A 20,163-nucleotide genomic window follows, 5' to 3' on the forward strand; every position below is an offset into this window, starting at 1 on the left:
TTCATCAAAGTGTCATCTCGGTAATTTACTAAGCAATAATCACGGCAGTGATGAGGGCATTCGTAATTTTTTGCAAGTCCAAGAAAAAAATTACGAATGAATACACCATCGGTCAAAACGCGGCTGTTTAAGTATGAATCTCGGTAATTTACTAAGAAGTGCAAAGCAAAAAAAAAAACAAACACTGCCGTGAAAAATTACAACTCGTAAAAAAGTGCTAAAAAAAACAGACCTGCTTTTTTTTCCCGTGATTGGATAGGCATGCAGGGATCCATGAGATCCGTGCATGTATATCAGTGGGAAGGGGTGGGAAAGTTGTTATTTTATTTAAAAAAATTGCGTGGGGTCCCCCCTCCTAAGCATAACCAGCCTCGGGCTCTTTGAGCCGATCCTGGTTGCAGAAATATGGGGAAAAAATTGCCAGGGGTTCCCCCATATTTAAGCAACCAGCATCGGGCTCTGCGCCTGGTCCTGGTTCCAAAAATACGGGGGACAAAAAGAGTAGGGGTCCCCCGTATTTTTAAAACCAGCACCGGGCTCCACTAGCTGGACAGATAATGCCACAGCCGGGGGTCACTTTTATATAGTGCCCTGCGGCCGTGGCATCAAAAATCCAACTAGTCACCCCTGGCCGGGGTACCCTGGGGGAGTGGGGACCCCTTCAATCAAGGGGTCCCCCCCCCCAGCCACCCAAGGGCCAGGGGTGAAGCCCGAGGCTGTCCCCCCCCATCCAATGGGCTGCGGATGGGGAGGCTGATAGCCTTTTGTGATAATGAAAAGATATTGTTTTTAGTAGCAGTACTACAAGGCCCAGCAAGCCTCCCCCGCATGCTGGTACTTGGAGAACCACAAGTACCAGCATGTGACGGAAAAACGGGCCCGCTGGTACCTGTAGTACTACTACTAAAAAAATACCCAAAAAAAGACAAGACACACACACCGTGAAAGTAAAGATTTATTACATACATGCACACAAACATACATACATACTTACCTTATGTTCACACGCAGGTCGGTCCTCTTCTCCAGTAGAATCCATGGGGTACCTGTTGAAAAAATTCTACTCACCAGATCGCGGGTCCCAGGCTCCTCGGGGCATCCATTTGTAATCCACGTACTTGCATAAAATAAGAAAACGGAAAGCCGAGCCACGAACTGAAAGGGGCCCCATGTTTTCACATGGGACTCCTTACCCCGAATGCCAGAAACCCACTCTGACTTCTGTCTAAGTGGGTTTCTTCAGCCAATCAGGGAGCGCCACGTTGTAGCACTCTCCTGATCGGCTGTGTGCTCCTGTACTGTCTGACAGGCGGCACACGGCAGTGTTACAATGTAGCGCCTATGCGCTTCATTGTAACCAATGGTGGGAACTTTCTGCCCTGCGGTTGACCTAAAGTGACGTCACCGCTGAGCAGAAAGTTCCCACCATTGGTTACAATGGAGCGCATAGGCGCTACATTGTAACACTGCCGTGTGCCGCCTGTCACTCAGTACAGGAGCACACAGCCGATCAGGAGAGTGCTACAACGTGGCGCTCCCTGATTGGCTGAAGAAACCCACTTAGACAGAAGTCAGAGTGGGTTTCTGGCATTCGGGGTAAGGAGTCCCATGTGAAAACATGGGGCCCCTTTCAGTTCGTGGCTCGGCTTTCCGTTTTCTTATTTTATGCAAGTACGTGGATTACAAATGGATGCCCCATAGGAGCCTGGGACCCGCGATCTGGTGAGTAGAATTTTTTCAACAGGTACCCCATGGATTCTACTGGAGAAGAGGACCGACCTGCGTGTGAACATAAGGTAAGTATGTATGTATGTTTGTGTGCATGTATGTAATAAATCTTTACTTTCACGGTGTGTGTGTCTTGTCTTTTTTTGGGTATTTTTTTAGTAGTAGTACTACAGGTACCAGCGGGCCCGTTTTTCCGTCGCATGCTGGTACTTGTGGTTCTCCAAGTACCAGCATGCGGGGGAGGCTTGCTGGGACTTGTAGTACTGCTATTAAAAACAATATCTTTTCTTTTACAACAAAGGCTATCAGCCCCCCCATCCGCAGCCCATTGGATGGGGGGGGACAGCCTCGGGCTTCACCCCTGGCCCTTGGGTGGCTGGGGGGGGGGACCCCTTGATTGAAGGGGTCCCCACTCCCCCAGGGTACCCCGGCCAGGGGTGACTAGTTGGATTTTTGATGCCACGGCCGCAGGGCACTATATAAAAGTGACCCCCGGCTGTGGCATTATCTGTCCAGCTAGTGGAGCCCGGTGCTGGTTTTAAAAATACGGGGGACCCCTACTCTTTTTGTCCCCCGTATTTTTGGAACCAGGACCAGGCGCAGAGCCCGATGCTGGTTGCTTAAATATGGGGGAACCCCTGTCATTTTTTTCCCCATATTTCGGCAACCAGGATCGGCTCAAAGAGCCCGAGGCTGGTTATGCTTAGGAGGGGGGACCCCACGCAATTTTTTTTTAAATATTTGACAGTGTTTAATTTAAAAAAAACAAAAAAAATGAACCCCAGCACGGATCACACAGATCCGGCCGAGATTCATTGTAAAAAAGTCGGCAGTGTTTTGCTAATCACTGCCGTAAAAATAGAAAAAAAAACCACGAATGACATCAACATCGGAACAAAAGAAAAACCCGAATACGACAGCTTAGTAAATTAGTCGTAATCAATTCAAAAAGTTGCAGTTTTACACTTTCGATGTCATTCGTGATTGAACTTTGACCTGAAACGGGAAAATACGAATCTTAGTAAATTTACCCCCTAGTGCCTAAACATATCAGTTGGTTAAACTGGCATAACGTGCAGCTGCATATGCGCTTATTTCTCGCTCTGTGTGTGATGCATTTATCCACACAGACACACAAGAACGACTTGTCCTTGAGATTTCCTGGTGTGAGTGATTCACAGCATCAAAAGGGAAATGTTTGTTTAGAATCAGGAAACTGCACTGGACCGTTTGATGTTTAACGTTTACTCAAGAAATCACAGAATTGGTGTGTTAGTTAATTTCATATTTCTTCATTATTACAATGCTCATGCTTGTATAGCTTCAACAGGTTTTGTTTTTATTAATACATTTTAAAATATCACTTTTTGTTATGTGAGCACATAAATACTTTTAAAATGTAAATAGCAGAAATTCGGTAACAGAACCATAACTAGGGCGGTACGGCTGGTAGCACAGAGTGCAGGCTGCCCTGGGGGCAGAACTGGTCGCTGCCGAAATGTCCATTTGCCAGGCGCCCGCTGCAGTGTTTTTATAAGCGAAGCGCCCCGGCTCAGTGTGTGGATTCAGTATAATATCCCGGCGGTCAGGAGACCAACGCTGGGATCCAGACAACTGGAAAACCAGCGGCGAGCGCAGTGTATCCCCTCGTGGGCTCACTGCACTTCAGGACCACTCCCCAATCGGCCCCCCAGCACCCCCCCCCCCCCCCCCCGGTTGGTGGCGTGGACCTTCGGTCGCCACAGTGCTATACTCCCTCCCAGGTGGTGGCGTGGTCCAGTGGGATTCCAGTCGGTGGTCAGGATTCCGACCGCCGGTATTTCACCGGGTGTCGGGATTCCGGCGTCGAGGGGGGGGGGGGGGGGGGGGGATTCTGGGATTAAAAAAAAGCCAGAAAAGCACTTCTAATTTGAAATCTCCAATAATCCAGTACATCGGTATATGTATATAGTATTACATTTTAATAAATTTAAAATACTAATGACCCGCAGTAAATGCGACAGACAGAGGCATTCACAGGGCGGGAGGGGCGGCAACGCACCGTTTTCCAGGCAGAGACGGAGCATTGCAGGGGCGGTGGCAGGGAAACTGTGGTGTGGCTGTGTGATGTCACACGCAGCCACTCCGATCAAGAAGACGGCAACGGGCCTCAGGCAATCGCAGCCAGGCTGCGCCGGCAGGAGCCATCCACAATTTCTGCGATCATTCTGAAATTGTGCAATCGCAATTACAGTACAATCTCAGTGGGTGGGCTGTGGGCTGCATGCTGGACGGCCTTGCCCTGCGATGGGAGGCCCCTAGCATGCGATCAAAAGGATTTAATTTACAATCCTTACTGAATAGGGTCCTTAGTCACTTTAGTCAGCGTAAAGTATGGTCAAGTGAGGTGAATCTTGCTGATATGTTAACCAAAGGTCTGACATCGCATGTTTGGGGCATACTGGAATTGCATAAAGTTCAACAGGGTCAAAAGGTCGATGCAAAAAAAAAGTTGACATATTTTTACATTTTTTTAGTGTAGTTCGCCGTCAGCTACTGCTGCGCTCAGCACAGGTTACTATTCCCGAATCGTAGTCCACTTGAATGGTAAAGTGTGAAAAAGCAGTGTCAACCATATGTGTGTCGACCAATTGAACCTGTCGACCTTTTACATGATGGCCTATTAACCATGTCCACCTTTTGTCTATGTCGACCTAATACCTATCGACCATCAGTGGTCGACCTAATGACTGTGACCTTTTCATGGTCGACCTAGAGCCCGGATACCACACATGTATGCCAAAACAGAGACCGAAACCCCAGAGCTTTAGGGTGTGCCACAGCTCTGAGTAAGCTCACCCGCAGTGGCAACTTGAGGTAATGACGCATTGGGGGGGAAGGGGCCCGTTCACCCCACCACACACCCCCAACGCGTCATTACCCAATGCCTGTGACACCTAAATGCTTTAAAGATTATAAGACCCAGTATCTGGCCAACCAAGTAGGAATGTAACCTGTTGCGAGGCCGCAAGGGGACTTGCTGCCTCGCTGCTGGTATTTCGGCAGAAGGGATGCCGCTTGCCGGTATATCATACCGGACCCGCGTGCATGTGTGTGGGGGAGTTTGAGGTGAGGTGAAAGAATGGTGGTGGGATGAATGGGTGAAAGTCGTGGAGGTTGAATGAGGAGGAGAATATGGGAGAGAGAACCTGCTGTCTGTACTTTTGGAAGGGAAGAGATGATGATTTGCAGGGTGTGTAGATAGGGAATTATAGGGGGTGGCCACTACATTCTGATCCCTTGTATGCTAGCCACTAGGCCAGTGGCTCTCAAACTGTGTGCGCGGCACCCAGAGCCGGCCTTAGGCATAGGCAAACTAGGCAAATGCCTAGGGCATTTGGTATGCTTAGGGGCACCAGCAGCTTCTGCTGATTAAAATGATATGCGGCATGTCTATATTCTATGTATGACTGCGGCTGTGCTGCGTTGCAGTGTATTCCTGGAAATCACTGTAATGTAGCATTTTGTATGCAGATACAGCCGCAGTCGCACACAGAATATAGGCATGCTGCATATAATTTGAATCAGCAGAAGCTGCTTGTGCATCCCAGCCACATAGTAATGCAAATAAGATGCATTTTCATAAACAAAAGGCGCCCGACGTTAGCAGAGCTGCCAGCTGACTCATGCCAGGAATCTCCTGCAGAACTAGCAGTGGTGCTAGGGGGCACCAGCCAAAATCTTGCCTAGGGCATCATATTGGTTAGGGCCGGCTCTGGCGGCACCCTGGGGTGCATCGGGACACTTGCAGGGGTGACCTTGGTTGGTGGTCAGGACCAATTCAAATTATTTATGGTCAATGTAAGAGGCAAAACCAGTGCTGGTGGCTGCCAGTCATAAAATATGTGGACAAACAGAAGCAAATATTGTTACTCACCACATACTGTAACTGAACCTAAAGATGACATATAAACAATCTACATAATTTAAGATGTTTTTCTAAATTTCTCAATACAAAACTTTTGGCCTAGGGATGCCGTGAAAAATATTCTGATACTCTAGGGTGCCGTGACATCGAAAAAGTTTGGGAACCACTGCACTAGTCAATGGAATCTGGGTTGGATGCACGCCCACAGAAAGGGGTCTCTATTGTATAACGGACACAAGAATGGGCACTGTGCGTGGTTACAGTTGTGGTATAATGTGCAGGGTCACCGATGGGATTTACTGTTAACCGTAATAATGTTAATTGTAAATAGGACTCTTTTATGGGTACAGATGGGGACATTGGCCCTCAATCCGAGTTGATCGCTCACTGCCGTTTTTTGCTGTGCAGCGATTAGGTGAAAAAAACGGCATTTATGCGCATGCGCATGGTATGCAGCGCGCATGCGCTAAGTACTTTCACACAAAAGTTTGCAGTTTTACCCAAGCTCGAGCGACGTATTTCAGTCGCTCGAGTGTTCGTAGTATGATTGACAGGAAGTGGTTGTTTCTGGGTGGCAACTCTGTGTTTTCAGATAGTGTGCTAAAAAACGCAGGCGTGCCAGGCAAAAATGCAGGAGTGGCTGGAGAAACAGGGGAGTGGCTGGCCGAACGCAGGGCGTGTTTGTGACATCAAAGCAGGAACTAAACGGACTGAAGTGATAACAAGGAAGGAGTTGGTCTGGAGCTACTCAGAAACGGAATTACATTTTACCTGTGCAGTTCTGCTAATCTTTCGTTCGCACTTCTGCTAAGCTAAGATACACTCCCAGAGGGCGGCGGCTTAGCGTGTGCACTGCTGCTAAAAGCATTTAGCGAGCGATCAACTCGGAATGAGGGCCATTGTACCAACTTCTACTTGGTGTCAAAATAAGCTTTTCCTTCACTATAATAAAATGAACATTTGCTAAATGAATGAAACTTTCTCATTAGAGACACCTAACTGCACAATTTTTAAAACAGCTTTTGATGTATTTATTATTTCATTTTTAAGACCGCTTACTAACTTCTTCAGTGTTCTGCTCAGAACTATAGACCTGTATACATACAAAGTTGTTTGGATACATCACAGCCAAACTGCAGACACTGGGATTGTTTAGGTGGGATGCAGTCATCACTACCAAAATAAGAGTACCTGCAACTGGCTAGAGGCAGGACATTGAGTGCGAAGTGTAATCTTGAGTTTCACTTGGGATCCTCCATCTGAAATTATCTGACAAATGAGATGTATGTAACCAAAGGTAAATCAGGGTGTCAACCCATAATATAGTTTAGCAGGGTTTTTACATAAACGGCAAACTCTTGTGGTGCAGACTTCATGTGATTTATACAAAATTATTATTTAAATTGTTATTTGTTAAATTAACTATTAAATAATAAACTTCAGTTTAAGCTCCAATGATCGTGGAGTTTAGACTATAAGCTGCATGCCACAAGCAGGGCCCTCCTCTCTCCCCTGCTCTCATTACCTACTTCTCTTGCACACTATCTACCTTCCATACAGGGCTAGTGCTGCCTGCTCAGCAAAGGGATTCAAAGCAGGGAGGTGCCAGGCTGGAGACGCACTCTCCCTGCTCTGCATCCCTGCTTATGTCCCCTGCTGGACAGCAGTCTGTTTGTATGGGTTTAATGGGCAGTTGCCCAAGGGCCCCGTAGTCCTAGGGGACCAGGCCATTTTGAAGACATGCCCCAGCACATTATCATGCAGGTACACAAGGGGTTAATGCGCTAGTAGCTGTACATCTAACTTTTACTAGTTAATAAAAAATGTAAGTTTAATAAAAAAAACAAAAAAAACCACTTGAATTGGGAACAACAACTGGCACCTTTTAGACCAGCACACATTGCCTGAGGAATATTTCCTCATCCCATGCATATTCTAACACTAAAGCTAAAATGTTTGTATTATACACATACTGAGGTCATTACCTGTTGTGGATGAGGTTTGAGGGTTTTCATTTCCTCCCATCTCTTTCCCATCTCCCCCATTCCTCTACTCTCTCTGCTATCTGCCCCAATTCCTTCTCCCGCTCGCTCTTGTTTTCCTTCCTCCTATTCCCCCCATTCTTCTTTTCCATTTCTCACTCATCTTCCCCAATTCCTTCTTTCTCACTCTCGTCTCCCCCTCCTCCTCTTCCCCCCCCCCCCCCCCATTCTTCTTTTCAAACTCTCACTCATCTTCCCCAATTCCTTCTCTCTCTCCCCCTATTGCTCCTATCTCTCTCTGGTGGTGATTCAACTTAGCGTGATATGAATAGCACTGGGAATGAGGTCCTGGCGCTATTCAATTGGGTGCACTGTTAAACCCAACTAGAGGATTTCTGCTCACACCCTTTCTGAGGTGTGAGCAGAAATCTGACTAAACTAGTGCTGGTATGCTGTTTTTTGCCTTAGGGCGTGCGCAAACAGCATCGCAACCGACACTTAAGTTGAAGAATGCCAGTCGTGACTTAGCACCCAGTTTAAGGATTGGTAACCAGCATATCCTGAATAAGTGCAGGGTGGGATGAGGACAATTGAATAGCTCCAGGACCTCCTCCCAGGCGTTATTCATATTGTGCTAAATTGAATCATCCCCTCAATCTCTCTCTCCCATCTTCCCTTATACCTCTCTCTCTCCTTCAAGAATGAGTGCATGTAGTACAAATAGATGGAATATAATGGGAGTAGCAGATGCAGTCAGGGTCTGTACATGGTGATACAAACTACAGGAAGTAAAGTGCATATATCACTATAATATTAACATGTAACAATTGTCTACGGTATCACAAAATTGGAGAAGAGAATTGCCCTGTTCAAATGTCTTACTGACAGTAGGTTATTAAAATTTAGAGTCTAGGGGTGATTCTGAGGTGCACACAGATGTAGTAGTGCAACCGTTACTGCATCTTCATTGTAGTGCTGCAGTCAGTAGGCGTCCTACTGAGACGCCAACCAACTGTGACATGATTCTGCTGATGTGAACCATTGGCAGCACCATCGGACATTGCACCTGACTATGGGCCTAATTCAGACCTGATCACTGTTGTACAATTTTGAATGACGTGCGATTATCGATCGACTGTGCACTCGCTAGTGATGAGCGAGGTTCGGTTTTACTCGGTTTTACTCGGTTCTCAAAACGGCATCTTATTGGCTATCCAAAACACGTGACATCCGAGAGCCAATAAGATGCTGTTTTGAGAACCGAGTAAAACCGAGTAAAACCGAATCCGCTCATCACTAGCACTCGCGAGGTCAAACTGCGAAAGAATGGTGCGAAAATTTTGATCACTAGGCGTACGCAAGTTGATTGACAGGAAGCGGGCGTTTGTGGGTGGTAACTGCCCATTTTCTGGGGGTGTCAGGAAAAACGCAGGCATGCCCAAGCGTTTTCAGGGCAGGTGTGTGACGTCAGCTCCGGCCCCGATCAGCCTGTTTCTTTGGCACTGTAGGAGTAAGTCCTGGGCTACACACAAACTGGAAAAATCATTCGATGGTGAGTGAGTTGCGAATTGATTTGCAGATGTCCGCTGTCTGGTGAAGTTTTCTCACGGCATACACATGCCTTCCTACACTTGCACGGGGCTGGGTTTCACTCTCTATGGGCGGCGGCTATCTGATCGCAGCCCTCTGTAAAAATGCAGAGGAGCGATCAGGTCTGAATTAGGCCCTATGGCAGGTGCAGAATGTCCAAGTGTCCATCTGACACACACAGGTGTAGTGACTGACACTTACACTGGCATAGTGCTGACTGACACACACAAAAACACACAAGTGTAGTGTTGACTGACAGAGAAGACTGAATGACACTCACACTAGCATAGTGCTGACTGAAACATAGCGGCAGCATTGTCTACCTGCCTCCCAGCCTGCAGCCAAAAAATGAGTGGCTGTTAGCATGCTGATTGCATTGCTTTGCCCAGGGCCAACAATCCTGTTAAGACGGCCCTGGCTTGAAGCATTCTCCCACTCCCTGTGAAAGCGTCAGTGTTCAAGACTGTAAAAAGGGCGGAGCTACACAGGAATGAGGGGTGGAGCTATACAGGACCAGGGCTGCTGTATGACAGAGGGAGAGGATGAGCTGCTGAAGGTGAAGGGAAAGAAAGTGAGTAAGTGTGTTGGCATTATGTATATGAGGCACTTCTGTGGGCATGATGTATAAGGGGCGCTACTACTGTGGGCATTATGTGTGAAAGTATCAATTTTGTGGGCACTATGTATAAGGATCGCTACTACTATGGGAATTATGTATCAGTGGCACTACTACTGTGGGCATTATGAGTATAAGCTGCAATATTGTGTGCATTATGTGTATAAGTGGCACTACTGTGGGCATTATGTATAAGGCATTATGTTCTAAGGGTTTCGTCTGGGACTTATACTGGACTTTAACTGGACGGAAACTGCATGGAAACTCCAAACAAAAGCAAATAAATCATCACAATCCACCAATACTTGGACTGCAGCTACAAATGTTTGTACACACCTATTATTCTCCAAACCTCACTTACCCAGGAAACTATACATTCACTTTCTGCAAAAACACCTGCAATACAACTTTTACTCTGACCCTGCAAATACCTGGAAAACAAATGTTTTATTGAGAAGCATATTTGATGAAGTAACACTGACTTGTGGTTTGACAACACTGTGTAATTTTCCATCTAACATCAACAAATATTTGATTTACTGGTAATCTGTAGATATTAACATAATTTTAAATACTTGCAAATCGTATTTCTTTCTGCAAACTTCACTGCTCTCTCATACAGCCACCACTCCTCCTCCTATTCTCATTTTACTACCAGTTTTCACCCCATCCACACTATGGCCAGGCTGCCAACCCCCATTACTCATTGTCTTTCTAATCCTTTATTCTGTCCCCTGTTACCACCTCTATCCCTCTCTCCCAGTCTCCTACATCTCATCCTCTCTCCTCTCCTCTGTCTGCCTCCCTACCCCTCTTCTGTTTCCCCATTGCAATTCACTTCTGCCTCTTCACACCATTTATACCCCACCACTCAACCCTGCTCTCTCCCTCCTCTGCCTGTCTCCTCGCCTCTCCTCCACCAGTATCAAACTGCACTCCCTCCCTGTCTCACTCACGCAGTCTCCCTTCCTAGCCAAGGCCCCAGCACCATCATCACACCCTCTTTATCCTTTCCTTCCAAATTACTCCTACCTCAACGCTACAGCAATCCTGATAATCTCATTCACATCTCTCCCACAAACTCATACCCCCTATCCTGTGCACTCTGGAATGCCAGATCTATTTGCAACAAACTGGCCCCCACTCATGACCTTTTCATTTCCAACTCCCTGCACCTCCTGGCCATTACAGAAACCTGGATTACTACTCATGACACCACTTCTCCTGCTGCTCTCTCTGCTGGGGGCATCACATTCTCAAACACACCCCGACCCGGGGGTCGCCATGGGGGTGGTGTTGGGATCTTTTTACCCTCCAGCTACACATACCAACTTATACCTCCAGAACCTTCTCTCACATTCTCTACATTTGAGGTCCATGCAATACGCCTCTACCAACCTACTAATCTTCGAGTTGCTGTAATTTACCGTCCACCTGGCATTTCCTCCAAATTCCTCGACAACTTTGCTTCCTGGCTACCTCACTTCCTCTCTTCTGACATTCCCTCCATTATTCTAGGTGATTTCAACATCCCTATCGATAACCCCACAAAATCATCTGCCTCTAAACTCCTTAACCTCACCTCTTCACTTGGTCTCTCCCAGTGGACCACCTCACCCTCCCATGTGAACGGGAGCTCACTGGATCTGGTTTTCACTCACCGCTGTGATATTTCTGATTTCTCCAATTCCCCTTTTCCCCTCTCTGACCACCACTTGCTCTCTTTCAACTTATCTATCTCTGCTTCCCCATCTCTCCCTCCTAAGGCTACCATCACGAAGCGTAACATTGAGGCTATTGACACCTCATCCCTATCCTCCCTGTTTGACTCCCTTCTCTCTCCCTCTCACATGACCTGAACAAGCCACATCCCTATACAATGCATCTCTTACTTCTGCCCTTGACTCTGTTGCTCCGCCAACCACTATTCACCCTCGCAGATCAACACCTCAACCCTGGCACACCAAATGCACCAGATATCTACAAAAATGCTCACGTACTGCCGAGCGACAGTGGAGGAAATCACGCTCTAAAGCAGACTTCCTCCATTTCAAATTCATGCTCTCATCCTTCAGTACTGCCCTTTCCCTTGCTAAACAATCATACTTCAAAATCCTCATTTCTACCCAGTCTTCCAACCCCCGGCGCCTCTTTGCCACTGTTAACTCCCTCCTCTGCCCACCACCACCTCCTCTCCCTTCCTCATTGTCTGCTCTTGACTTTGCCACTTATTTCACATCCAAGATTGACTCCATATGTCAGGATATCACATCCCACCAGACCAGCAACCAGCCACCGCCCATCCCTTGCCACCCCTCCCCATCCCTCTTACCAACTCTGACATCTTTCTCCCATGTATCTGGCGAGGAAGTCATGGCCCTCATCCGTCCCCCCCCCCCCCACAACCTCCCCGCTCGACCCTATCCCCTCCCACCTCCTCCGCTACCTCTCTCCTTCTGCCTGTTCCCATCTTGCCCACCTTCTCAATCTCTCCCTTTCATCAGGCACTGTCCCCTCTGCCTTCAAGCATGCTCTTGTCTCCCCTATTCTTAAAAAAACCTACCCTTGATCCTAACACTCTCTCCAACTATCGACCCATCTCTCTCCTCCCCTTTGCCTCCAAACTTCTTGAGCGTATTGTCTATAATCGCCTCACTGCCTTTCTTTCCTCTCACTCACTGCTTGACCCATTCCAGTCTGGTTTCCGTTCTCTCCACTCCACTGAAACTGCCCTCACAAAAGTCTGCAATGACCTCCATGCAGCCAAATCTATGGGCCACTACTCTCTGCTTATTCTTCTTGACCTCTCTGCTGCTTTTGACACTGTGGACCACCCTCTCCTTCTGCAAATCCTTCACTCTCTTGGTCTGCGTGATACTGCCCTCTCCTGGCTGTCCTCCTACCTCTCTGATCGTTCCTTCTCTGTCTCCTCTCATGATGCTACCTCCCCCCCACTTCCACTAACTGTTGGTGTCCCCCAAGGCTCTGTTCTTGGTCCTCTCCTTTTCTCTCTCTATACGTCCTCTTTAGGTGAACTCATTAGTTCTTTTAACTTCCAATACCACCTCTATGCTGATGACACTCAAATCTACCTCTCCTCCCCTGATCTCTCCACGGCTCTCCTCACTCGTACCTCAAACTGTCTTTCTGCTATCTCTTCCTGGATGTCTCAGCGCTTTCTTAAACTCAACATGTCTAAGACTGAGCTGATCATCTTCCCACCCTCCCGCACAGCCTCACCTCCCACAATCTTATTATCCATTGATGGCACGACTATCTCCCCTAGCCCCCAAGTACACCGTCTTGGCGTAATCCTTTACTCCTCCCTCTCCTTCAAACCACACATTCAGCACCTCTCACAAACCTGTCATTTTCATCTCAAAAACATTTCCAGAATCAGACCTTTTCTCACCCAGGATGCCACTAAGATCATTATTCACTCACTGATTATTTCCAGACTGGACTACTGTAATCTCCTCCTAACTGGCCTCCCTGACAATTACCTCTCTCCACTCCAATCTATCCTCAATGCTGCTGCCCGGCTCATCTTCCTCACCAAACGCACTACGTCTACCTCCCCTCTCCTACAGGCCCTCCACTGGCTTCCCTTCCCTTTCAGAATCCAATTCAAACTTCCAGTGCCAGATTAAGGTCCTAATGGGCCTGGAGCTGTAATTTCTGAAGGGCCTATTGTGTGCCACTGCAGGGGGTGTGACCAGCATGGTGGGTGTGGCTACTTATATGGGGGTGTGATCAGTGCTGTACATATATTTTGTGTGTGTATGCGTGTATATATGCATGTGTTTGAAAAATATAAAACCCTCAGCACTTAAATGCCCAATTATTTCCAACAGCGCCAACACATGCGCTGTACCAGCTTTTAGTGATTCCCACCTTTTTCCATTAGATGGGCACTCACTGGACTTTATCAAATGTCTATTGACCAAAAAGTAGACATTTTGATTCCTCTGAACATTTGGGGCTGCATCAAAGCACAAGTACAGCAGATCAGGCAGAGATTCCAGCACTGTCTCACGTATACCATCAGAACTATGGTGGTCATTCCGAGTTGTTCGCTCTGTATTTTTCTTCGCATCGCAGCGATTTTCCGCTAACTGCGCATGCGCAATGTCCGCACTGCGACTGCGCCATGTAAATTTGCTATGCAGTTAGGTATTTTACTTACGGTTTTCTCTTCGTTCTGGTGATCGTAATGTGATTGACAGGAAGTGGGTGTTACTGGGCGGAAACTGGCCGTTTTATGGGTGGGTGTGAAAAAACGCTACCGTTTCTGGGAAAAACGCGGGAGTGGCTGGAGAAACGGGGGAGTGTCTGGGCGAACGCTGGGAGTGTTTGTGACGTCAAACCAGGAACTAAACTGACTGAACTGATCGCAGATGCCGAGTAAGTTTGGAGCTACTGAGAAACTGCTAAGAAGTGTCTATTCGCTATTTTGAGAATCGTTCGTTCGCAACTTTGATAAGCTAAGATTCACTCCCAGTAGGCGGCGGCTTAGCGTGTGCAATGCTGCTAAAAGCAGCTTGCGAGCGAACAACTCGGAATGAGGGCCTATATGTAAAAAGGCTGCAAACTACATGTGGTCCAACTTGGAACGCCTGGCCTCCCCTGAAGTGATATCAGTTCCTCTACCAGTGGTTCCCAAACTTTTTTAAATCAAGGCACCCTAGAGTATCAGAATATTTTTTTCATGGCAACCCTAGGCCAACAGTTTCTCATTGAGAAATTTAGAAAGAAATATTATATTAAGTAAATTGTGTTTATACAGTATGTCATCCTTAAGTGCAATTATGAGGTGATGACAAGATTTGCTTCTGTTTCTCCAAATATTTTATTATTGACATCCACCAGCACTGGTTTTGCTTATTATATTGACCATAAATAATTTGAATTGGTCCTGGACCACCAACCCAAGGTACCCCTGCAAGAGTCACGAGGCACCCCAGGGTGCCCAAGCACACAAGGACAGATGTACTAAGCAGTGAAAATAGTGTAGAAGTGAGCCACTGGAGAAGTTGCCCATGGTAACCAATCAGCATTGAATTGACATTTATAATTTGCATACTATAAATATATACAGAGCAACTGATTGGTTGCCATGGACATCTTCTCCACTCTTTTCACTGCTTAGTACATCTTCCCCATAGCTTGAGAACCACTGTCCTGTACTGTAGCAACAATATTAACATAAGGTCCCAAAGGTCCAAGCACAACAGAAGCATACCACTACCATTACAACGTTGAACACTTAAGTCATGTAATTGTTCAGGCAAAGTTGTACCGCTCTGCCTGTAACCTCAGGGTACCACATGTGGTACTGATGCACCAGAACTGTTCATGTCACGCTGGAACAGAAAACTGGATGTCCACAGCTAGCTACTCCCATGGAACGCAAACTTCTAATGCAGCTACCAGTTACCAAGCAACATCAGTGTACTGCACATATCATAGCACTGATCCGAAGATTTGAAAGACTATCTAAATTACAGGAATAATAATTTTAAACATCCCTTTATCTCATGGCTCCAACGAGAGAACATACCTAGGCATACAATACTAACAAACGCAATTTAATATGAGCGAATTACAAATACAAACATATATATATATATATATATATATATACACACACATATATATATATATATATATATATTAACCTACCAGTATATTTTTGGATTGTGGGAGGAAACTCACGCAAGCACAGGGAGAATATACAAACTCCACATAGTTAGGGACATGGTGGAAATTGAACCCATGACCTCAGTGCTGTGAGGCAGTAATGCTAACCATTACACCATCCGTGCTGCCGAATATATATAACAAATCCCCTGGGTAAAAATGTCAGAAGTTTTGCCTATTCTTTCTCCGGTGGAGCCGTAGAGGCTCCACCGGAGAAAGAATAGGCGGCACCTCTGACGTTTTTTTAAGTGATATATTATTCGATCGACTGTATTTCTGGATTTCAATTGAATAACATATATCACTTAAAAACACGTCAGAAGTGCCGCTTATTCTTTCTCTGGTGGATCCGTAACATTACACAGGGAAAAACAAAAACACAGGGGAAAAAAACTGATTTATGCCCTTTACATTATTTGTCATTTTTGCTCCATTAGTAATGCCCCTTACACATTATTCCACACACTGTAATTCCCATTACACATTTTTCCACACACCATAATGCCCCTTATACATTATGCCACACCGTAATGCCCATTACACATTATGCCACACACCATAATGCCCATTACATATTACTCCACACACCGTAACGCCTATTACACATTACGGTGTGTGGAATAATGCCCATTACACATTATGCCACACACCGTAATGATCATTCCACATTATGCGACACACTATAATGTCCCTTACACATTATTCCACACCCCGTAATGCCCATTCCACATTATGCCACACATCGTAATGCCCATTACATATTACTCCACACCGTAACACCTATTACACGTTATGCTACACATCATAATGCGCATTCCACATTATGCCACACATCATAATGCCTATTATACGTTATGCCATAGACTGTATTGCCCATTACACATTATGCCACATACAGTTATGCCCCTGACACCATTTTATGCTCCACAGTAAACATTAAGGGACTAATAAAGAAGTGGAGGAATATGACCTTAGTAGGTACAGAGGAAAGTGATGAACATACAAAAAAAGCATATTTTTAGTCAGATGTATCTGAAGGTGGATGTAGCCCCAAAATACTTACAGCAGGCCACTCTGCTGATGCCATTAAAATGAGGCCATTTTCAAAAGGCAGGTAGTGGACTGTGTGCTCCAGAGGCTGCATGTTCGGGAACCAGGCGCACCCCACATGTGAGCCCAGTGGGCTCTAGTGGCAGCAGGTGCGGGAACCAGGCACACCCCACGTGGGTGACCGGCAGGCGCCAGTGGTGGCGGCTATGTTAACCGGGTGCACTCCACATGGGTGCCCCATGGGCTCCAGTGGTGGCAGGTTCGGGAAACGAGTGCACCACACATGGGCATCCGGCGGGCTCCAGCGGCGGCTATGGGAACTGTGGGGGTCATTCCGAGTTGATCGCTTGCTATTTTTTGCAGCGCTGTGAACAGATAGTCGCCGCCTATAGGGGAGTGTATGTTTGCTTTGCAAGTGTGCGATCACATGTGCAGCCGAGCACTACAAAGTTTTGTGCAGTTTCTGAGTAGCTCAGAACTTACTCAGCCGCTGTGATCACTTCAGCCTGTTTTTGCACGGAATTGACGTCAGGACACCCGTCCTGCAAACGCTTGGACACGCCTGCGTTTTTCAAACCACTCCCAGAAAACGGTCAGTTGACACCCACAAACACCCTCTTCCTGTCAATCTCCTTGCGATCGGCTGTGCGAATGGTTTCTTCGTAAAACCCATCGCTCAGCAACGATCCGCTTTGTACACGTACAACGCACCTGCGCATTGCAGTGCATACGCAGTCCTGACCTGATCGCAGAGCAGCGAAAAATCCTAGCGTGCGATCAGGTCGGAATGACCCCCTGTGTGCAGTGTACCCCACGTGGGCGCCCTGCAGGTTCCAGCGGCGGTGGGTGCGGGAACTGGGTGCACCCAACGTGGACACATAAGCAGAGTAGCTTCCTGGCTGTAACCTGTGCAGCAGGCTGGCCACTCCCACCGCCTCCTGCTCCATAGCGCTGCCTGCACAGTGTCTGGCTCTGCACACTACTATTTATTAAAAAAACAACTCCCAAGTCAGTGACGAAGTGCCGGTATGCCATACCGCTGCATACCGGCCCACTTCGACATATTATATTATATATACACACACACACGATACATAGATGTGTGTGTGTGTGTGTGTGTATGTATATATATATATATATATATATATATATATATATATATACATACACACAAACACAGTACATATATATATATATACACACACACACACACACACACACACACACACACACAGTTTATATACACGCACACACTACACACACATAGATATATACAGTTTACACATATACACGTTTTTATATCTATAGATCTATGTGTGTAGTATACATATGTATGCATGTATATGCAGTGTACACACAGACACACATATATATATATATATATATATATATACAAACATATTTTTTACATACATGTGTACAGTATATATCTCTACAGTATGTGTATGTAGAGTATACACATATATATATATATATATATATATATATATATCCATATATATATATCCATATATTCAAGTCAATGTCTAAAGTATACTTATTTTACCAGCAGTGTAGCAGCACCTCACCTCATGATGCTCAGTCACTCTATCATGATCAGGCCGCCTTCACGGAACAGCCTGCCCTGTTCAGCTGCTGTTAACACTGTGCTGAGTGAGTGTGCAGTCCATGCTGTTGCTTCCTTCACAGAGTACGCGGCGATGCTCGGGGCGGCAACGTCACATGTGCTGACGTCACTGTATGCGGCGCACTGAGGCTAGGGCTAGTGAAGCAGCCTCCCGCTCCCATTGCGCCGCCGTAAGCATACAGTTTATGCCACAAGTGCCGCAGGAGGAGGTGAAGGGGGGTCGCGGCCGGGAGGGTGAGGCTTCGGACACCCTTTGGATGGCTGCTGTAGTAGGAAAACATGTTTTCCTGTTTACAGCAGCAGCAGAGCAGGTGCTTTGGGCCTATTTTGATGGGGGGCCTGGAGCTGCAGCTCCATCCGCCCCATTGTTAATCCGGCCCTGCAAACTTCTCACACTCACTTACAAAGCTCTCACCCACTCCTCTCCCATCTACATCTCTGACCTTATCTCCCTTTACTCTCCCACCCGTCCTCTTCGCTCTGCTAATGCACGCCGACTCTCCTGTCTTCTGATTACTTCCTCCCACTCCTATCTCCAAGATTTTTCACGTGCTGCTCCCTTTCTCTGGAATTCTTTACCTCTCCCCCTCAGACTCTCCACCTCTCTACAAAACTTCAAACGGCCTCTCAAGACCCACTTCTTCACCAAACCCAGCCAAATCTCATCCTAACCCTCTGTTCTACGCTCTCTATGTACCCCATCTGTGTCACCCATGTCTGTCTACCCCTCCCCTTTAGAATGTAAGCTCTCACGAGCAGGGCCCTCTTCCCTCATGTGTTTATCCTTTCTTACTTTAATAATCTTCAACTGTACCACATCCAGCAGTCTTCTGCCACCTGATACTTATTCCAGTGTCATCTGCTGATGTAGATATGTTTATTTACCCTGTACTTGTCCTATACTGTCATCAACTGTAAGTTGCTGTTTTCCTGTTTGATTATTTGTTTATGTACTCTGTAATTGGGCGCTGCGGAACCCTTGTGGCGCCATATAAATAAAGGATAATAATAATAATAATAATAAATGTAGTTAATTCTTTTTTTTAGATTAAAAAGATGTTACATGACTAATCTATTGCTCACTCTCCTGTGTCCAGCGGCGGGATGTATTGGAGTCCCAAGACTGCCGAAGGTGCGGGATGCTGGCCAATCTTTAACTTTTTTTAAAGGGTCAAACACTTACAAAGCAAAACCATACCTTGTAAGTGATTGCCACTTTAAATAAACATCCGAGATCGGACGGATCCCGCACCTCCACTGATCTCGGCCTCCTTTACACCCTGACGCATATGTCTTGATTTAGAGTTTTTTTGGGGAATCTATATTACTAAAACAGAAGGGTCTCATTACCTATAGCGGAGGTTCCCCGACGCGGTCCTCAAGGCACCCCAATGGTCCAGGTGTCTTAATTAGCACCTCAGTCAATATAATTTAACCATCTGTGCTCAGCCAAACTCTGACCTTTAGTGTTCTTTATCTTCAGACTTTCTATTTAAAAGGGATGTCCCAATTTAATGTATAAAATGTGAATTCTACATGTGTCGTTATGAGACAATGATAAAACACATCTAGAGTGTTTTTTCCATTGGGATTCGTTTCATTTACAGACGCCGGAACCCCAACAACCAACAATGCCACCAGACGGAATCCCGGCGCAATAGGGCTATTCCCACTTGTGGATGTCCACGACACCCATAGAGTGGGAATAGATCCTGTGGGGCCCGCAAGGGGTCTCTTAGCACTCACCCTGCTGCTGGCATTCTGGTGGGCAGGATGCCGTTGTCAGGATATTGACAGCAGGCATCCTGTCCGCTGGTCATCCATACAGAACCCTTTCCTTTATCAGATGTTCCATTTGTTTTTACTGGTAGCCCAACACAAGGCAGCTGCACATGACGAGTACCAGAAATGTAACAGTATAGAAAGTGCTGAATGCAGACATAAAAATAAAACTCTACATTTC

The 20,163-nt window shown here is 46.4% G+C and overlaps 1 protein-coding gene across 2 annotated transcripts in view; it reads right to left on the reverse strand.

The window, feature by feature from the left end:
• The window catches only part of IFI35 (interferon induced protein 35), a 187,748-nt gene that overhangs the window by 117,862 nt on the left and 49,723 nt on the right, over nucleotides 1-20,163 (reverse strand). Inside the window, exon 3 of one of the 2 annotated variants that reach the window (XM_063960083.1) lies at nucleotides 6,827-6,904. The exons of the other annotated variant lie outside the window; for it this stretch is intronic. Within the exon in view, the coding sequence (XP_063816153.1) occupies nucleotides 6,827-6,904 (78 nt within the window). The remainder of the gene's footprint in view (nucleotides 1-6,826; nucleotides 6,905-20,163) is intronic. 2 annotated transcript variants of the gene reach the window in all.

Source organism: Pseudophryne corroboree, chromosome 3 (assembly GCF_028390025.1).
Source record: "Pseudophryne corroboree isolate aPseCor3 chromosome 3, aPseCor3.hap2, whole genome shotgun sequence".
Lineage (NCBI taxonomy): Eukaryota > Metazoa > Chordata > Amphibia > Anura > Myobatrachidae > Pseudophryne > Pseudophryne corroboree.